Consider the following 5,767-nt stretch of genomic DNA (forward strand, 5'->3'; position numbering starts at 1 on the left):
AGCGTAGCTCCACAGCGGCCCGAAGGGCTGCAGAGCGGAGCCCCATACCCATAGAAAATTCACAGAAATAGGAAAACTATGAACTTGAGTATTCATGGTCATCATGGCTAGCGGCATGGCTCGCGGGCGCGTCCGTACGTTCGGACGTCGCCCACTTCAGAAATAGATAAACGCTAACATCTTTGATACTGGGCATCCGTGTTATGGTCAATTGACAGCTGTCAACACAAGGTGTCCGCTGACCAGTATCACGTGACTATATCGCGGGCTCAGGTGTATAACTCATCGAGGTGACGAGTTTTAATAAAGTTGACCGCTGACTGGAAAATGTTTTTATATTGTATCGCGGGCTCAAGACCAATTTTTAATGGGCAAAGTAAATAACCGGGGAGCTCCGCTTTTAGGCTTGGCTAAATCTATTTAATAAACACTGATGAAGGGACAGCAACCTCGAAACCTTTGTGGCATTTTCATCTTTTTAAGCACAGAAACAGGGCATTTATTTATTTATTATGCGTGAATATTTCGGCAGTGTAGCAGCTCAGTAAGCTTGTAATTCTACTGGTCCTCTAGCGTAGCAGTTGCTATTGTTTTTTGGGGGCTAGGGGCATTGTTCCTGTTGTTTGTTCTATTGCTTTCGAGAAGGGTAGCGGAGTCATCTATGTGAGACCTTGAAAGAGCTGCCACATGGCCTGAATATTTGCGTGTGTGTAGTCAGGGTGCGGAGGAATTATATACAGTAGAACCCGGTAACCTCGAATTCGAATAACTTAAACTAATTTCTATTTCCCTTGACCATACTTTTCAGTCACTTTTACTCGGTTAACTCGAAAACCCCGATAACTCGAACTTAATTTCATTTCCCTTGATCAAAATTTGGGTCCAGTTTACCCCAATAACTCGAATTCCGGTTCTTGCAACTCGCCATGGATGCCTATTAATTAGATCAACGAACAGATCACGTATTTGACAGCCTTTTTCCACTCTTATCATAAGAATTTATGATCGTGTTAGAGTTTCTGACGAGATAAGTTTAATTGCACTGTAATGTATACTGAAGTATTGAAAAATCAGTAAAATATCAATTATTAACTTGGCAAATTAAATATTCAATCGACCTCGATAACTCGAAACCTTGCTAACTCCAACTGTTTTTCTTATCCCTTCAGAGTTCGAGTTACCGGGGTTCTACTGCATGTACGATGTTACAATTAACTGAAAATTAAATGGTCCATCTTCGTACATATTAACTCACCCTGAACCACGATGAACCCAGATGTAATCTTTTTCATTTGTGTGTCTTATGAATCGTATGCAGGTATTTATCTCAAACTCCTTAACAGCAGCTTGAAAGGCTTTCCTTCCAGATAATCCTGATGAAAAAGACGCCAGTGTTAAATAATATTACTTTCAGTGTTGACAACTTGATTCAAGTGATTCCAGAACGGGAAAGTAAGTTTAGCAAACGCATTACTCCAGCGTTACACATAAGAGAATTCTTACTGGAGTGATTTTCGATAAAGCCCGTATTGTAAAGCAAAAAGCCCTGAAATAATCACTTTGGCTTATCACAAAAGACGCAAACAATCCATTTAACCAATCAAAAATTTAAGCTCGTACAAGTAACTAGTGTGAAGCGCGGGAAACGCTTACAAGTGAATTACAATTGGTTTTGGTTTTACTTCTGATTGGTCGAGAAAGTGGCGTGAGGTTTTTAAACCAATCATTAAGCGAAGTAATTTAAAACCAAAGCAGAAACGAATTACTTTAGACACTCAAGTGAAAACCGCCCTATTAGAGCGGTTTTCTCAAAGTGTCAAAAGGAATTCGCGTATGCATTGGTTTTGCATTACTACGTTCATTGATTGGTTTAAAATTCTCGCGCCACTTTCTCAGCCAATCAGAAGTAGAACCAAAACCAATCTTGACTCTTTTGCGCACGTTTTCCTGCGCTTCGTGACGGCTAGGGTACTTCGAGTTTTAATTGGTTTACTTGTATTTTCTGTGTTCTTTGTGATTGGCCAGAGTGATTACTTTGCATTGGTTTTGGTTTTACGACACTCAATTGAAAACTGCTCTATCATGCTATGCACTGCATAATTACGTCATGTTTTCTTGAAAAAACTCAAACGAAAACCTTCAGCCTGGTAAGGAGACATATTTTTCTTAAACTCAATATCAACTTTAAACCTTACCCAAAGATTTGTCCAGCATGTACGGAATGGCTTGAGAACTCCACCAGTAACGCTTCAGGGCGATAAAGTTTCGCTTGGATCTAATTCTGGTGGCATTCATTTTTAAGGTTTTATTTAATCCGTCGCTAAAGGCAACATCTTGCTGGTAGGTGAAATCAGCACAATTCGCTGAAAATATATTAATATATTACTGTGTGCTTAAGGTGTCTCAAAACTGTTTTCTGAGTGATTAGTTAAAGAGACTGTTCCACGGCTAAGTTAATATTATGATATTTAATTTTGTCAAATTTTCGCTATGAAACTAGATGTTTGCAAAGAAATTAATTCTATGATTGTAAATAACAAAACTATAGCTTCATTGCAGCCAAATGTGTCTCCAGGGCGTTATAATTTAAAGTTACAAGCAGACATGATTAACTTTAAAAACTGATCCGCCGGACAATATTTCAAAAAAACCCATATCGCAATCCGTTTCAATCTTCGACAATTTTGGCCATCGGTTCCTCCTTTTGCATTTAGTGTGTTATTTAAATATTCCTTCACTGTTTTTAGAGGTTATTTTATATAGTTAAACAAATTTAAAGGTCATTTCTGATACCTAAGTTCGGCTAAAATCCGTAACACTGTCCCTTTAATCAGTGTTCCTTTATCGGCTTACCTTTCTCACTGTTAATGTTTGCTACCTTTGTTGTGTGAATGTCGACAGCACCATCTGAATAAAGCTTTAGATGGCATACGAACAGAAAAATAGCTAGAGAAATTGTCGGAATCAATTTCATTTCTGCTTGTTATAGACAAGCACTGCTTTCGATTTTTTTTCAGCTAATCATCTGCGATTCTTTACGTTGTCGTTGTCAAAACAAATCTGATGTTGGTTGTTACGTCACAAATTGATTTAATTCAATTCTAATGGTTCCGCGCGCTGAAGAACTTCCATAAAATACAGCCCCTGGCAAACGAGAAAACAATGTTACAGACATTGTGCGTGCAACATTTGTTGCGGACACAAAGAAAATTTCTTATATTTTTTGCAATAAACCGCAAGATGAACGACAATAAACGAATGAAGTACATTTTTCGAGCTGGTGGCGCAAAATGCATAAACATAAAATAGTATTTCAAGACGACCGCGACAATAGTTACCAACAGTTCAAAAAAAAATTAAGAGGAATAAGGTGCGGATATGGCATAAATAAAAGTTGATCGATCGCATGAATAAACGTGATCTCGCTGAAATTTAAACTTCTTTTACACACGTGGGTACTATTATTTCTAGGTAATCTTTCGTGAACTATCGGACGTTGCGGCAGTGTTGCTTTCATCAGCATATTTAATGTCCTTCAAAGGCCCCAGAAATCCCACGACCCAAACGCAAGGGCACATCAACACATTTAAATCCTTTACCCCGATGGTAGACGAGACGGGACAAGCCGTGAATGCATTCGCCATTTGAGAAACGAGAAAAAATCTGGAGCAAGACTAAAGTCGCATTCGCGTCTGGAACAGTTACTCGGGACAAAACGGCTTCTTCTTTTGTCCCCAGTAACGGTCCCTAAAGCGAGTACAAAATAAGACGACGCGTGTTTCTTTTCTTTTCTAAAGTGGCAAATGGAATGGCACCAATACTTCAGTTTTGCGCTTGCTTTTACAAGCGGCGTTTTTCCGATTCACACGTGCGACGCAAACGCAAGTGCAAACATAACTACGTGTAAACAACCGTAACAAAAGCGTAAGCGTAACTCTAAGGAATGAAACCTTTAAGTTCCCATTCCTTGTGCTCGTGTTTGCTATATATTTGGGTTTACCCATGTATTCGCATCGAAAGTTTGAACCAGCCTATAAGGTTCTTTTACCAAAACTATGGACTCCAAAAACGGCTTTAGGTGCACTTTATTTTACAAAAACTTAATCTCTACAAGATTAAGGTTTAAAGTTGTCTGGAGCAATATTAAAGCTACAGATAATATGAAAAATATATTGATTCTAAAACTGTGTAACTTCTTGGGCCACCCATCACTTTTTGGCCAATCAGAACGCAATAATTTTTACAGGCGATCACAACTGCCCGGAGAAAATTTCTCAGTCCATGCATGCAGAGTAGAGTTCAGATTTTTTTATTGCAACTCGGTTCAGAAGTTCAAGTGTCGAAAGTAATTCGCATTTGCTTTGGTTTTGCATTACTAAGCTTAGTGATTGGTTTAAAACACTCGTACTACTTTCTCAACCAATCAGAAGGAAACAGGTCTTTTTCGATTGGCCAGAGCGTTAACATTGGTTTGTGGCTTTACGAGTTACGACACTCAATTGAAAACCGCTCTAAAATGATATGAATGCTATTGATTTCGAATACCTCAGTGTAAGTCATCCAGTTCAGACAGAATACTCGGCTTTTAAGTTTTATATCTGCCTTTATTATTTTACCGAGTCGTTTTGAAAAAAATGGCCGTCCCTAGCAGGAAAAAACTCAGTATACCAAGTTTTTTGTCCAACTCGTACTGTGATTGGTAGAAAAGCGTGGGTAGTCCTAGTTGAAACCGTCATATTGTTAGCAACGGTTTTATTGTATTTTTCTTTAAAACATCAAAATCCTGTAAAATATGTTTTCCATTCAAAAACGTTAAAATTACACTAAGGATAAAAATTATATATGAAAAGTACCCTTAAAAACATCAAAATCCGTTAAAATATGTTTTACACGAACGTATTTCCTATTCACAGACGTTAAAATTACACTAAAGGAGACAAGGTCAAACTTGAAGTTTTCTGCCTCCTAATCTTCTCTTTAAATCCGTTTAAACAAAATTAATCTCTTCTCGTATGCACCCATGCATGGACGTTAATGATATATAAAAAGTACCACAAAATTTAAATCGAATACAGCTTCTTTTTTGTCTAATAGCTAAAATTGCATAAGTTTCTATCAATGCATAGTTACATTACTAAAAGTTCAATAAAAAATTGGTAAACTAATATAAAAAAAGTTCTTTTCAACCCGAAATCTCTTTAGCTATTGAGCGTTAGGAACGGTTGCTTTTTGTGCTTCGTATGCCCTAGAATTTTTTTTTTTTGCTCAAAAACTTTGCTTAATATCAAGAAGTTCGTCGTAAATAGAACAACACACTGTACAGGCGTCTTAGCTTTTGTTCGATAGAGTACAAATTAAGGCAATAAAACTCTGCTATTATACGTCTGGGCTTGTACATACACTTGAATTTTTTTAATGTTTTTAAAGCTTCCTATTGCTTTATAAGATCACTCATACCCACTCACACCAAAGCCAAGAACGTTTAAAAGCTATTTAGTTAAAAAACCGTTTAAAATTGTTTTCTTCGTTGAAGTTGCTAACTAATCTTTGTCGTCTTGAATTTAGCACAAGTTAGATCTTTCTTGAGACTTCTGTAAAATTAAATCTTTCAGTTTTCTGATTTTCAGTTTGTTAAAACTTCCTTAACTTAACATGTTTGTCTGGTGTGAATGGCGTACTATTTTTTTAACTTTATCTTTAGCTTATTCTAGACCCTAGGACCTCCACCAACGTTGAAGTTTCTTGACAAACGTTCATGTGTCGCTAG

At 37.2% G+C, this 5,767-nt stretch overlaps 1 protein-coding gene across 1 annotated transcript; it reads right to left on the reverse strand.

The window, feature by feature from the left end:
* Positions 1 to 1,215: 1,215 nt before the first annotated feature.
* Positions 1,216 to 3,045, reverse strand: LOC144639769 (astacin-like metalloprotease toxin 1). Its single transcript, XM_078499062.1, has 3 exons — positions 2,854 to 3,045; positions 2,196 to 2,363; positions 1,216 to 1,373 (listed from the first exon to the last, which is right to left on the reverse strand). The coding sequence occupies exons 1-3, from the start codon at positions 2,972 to 2,974 to the stop codon at positions 1,252 to 1,254; spliced, it is 411 nt and encodes a 136-aa protein (XP_078355188.1). The 5' UTR covers positions 2,975 to 3,045; the 3' UTR covers positions 1,216 to 1,251.
* Between the last annotated feature and the right edge of the window lie 2,722 nt (positions 3,046 to 5,767).

This window comes from Oculina patagonica, unplaced genomic scaffold (assembly GCF_052425735.1).
Source record: "Oculina patagonica isolate OP01 unplaced genomic scaffold, crgOcupat unplaced1290, whole genome shotgun sequence".
Taxonomy (NCBI): domain Eukaryota; kingdom Metazoa; phylum Cnidaria; class Anthozoa; order Scleractinia; family Oculinidae; genus Oculina; species Oculina patagonica.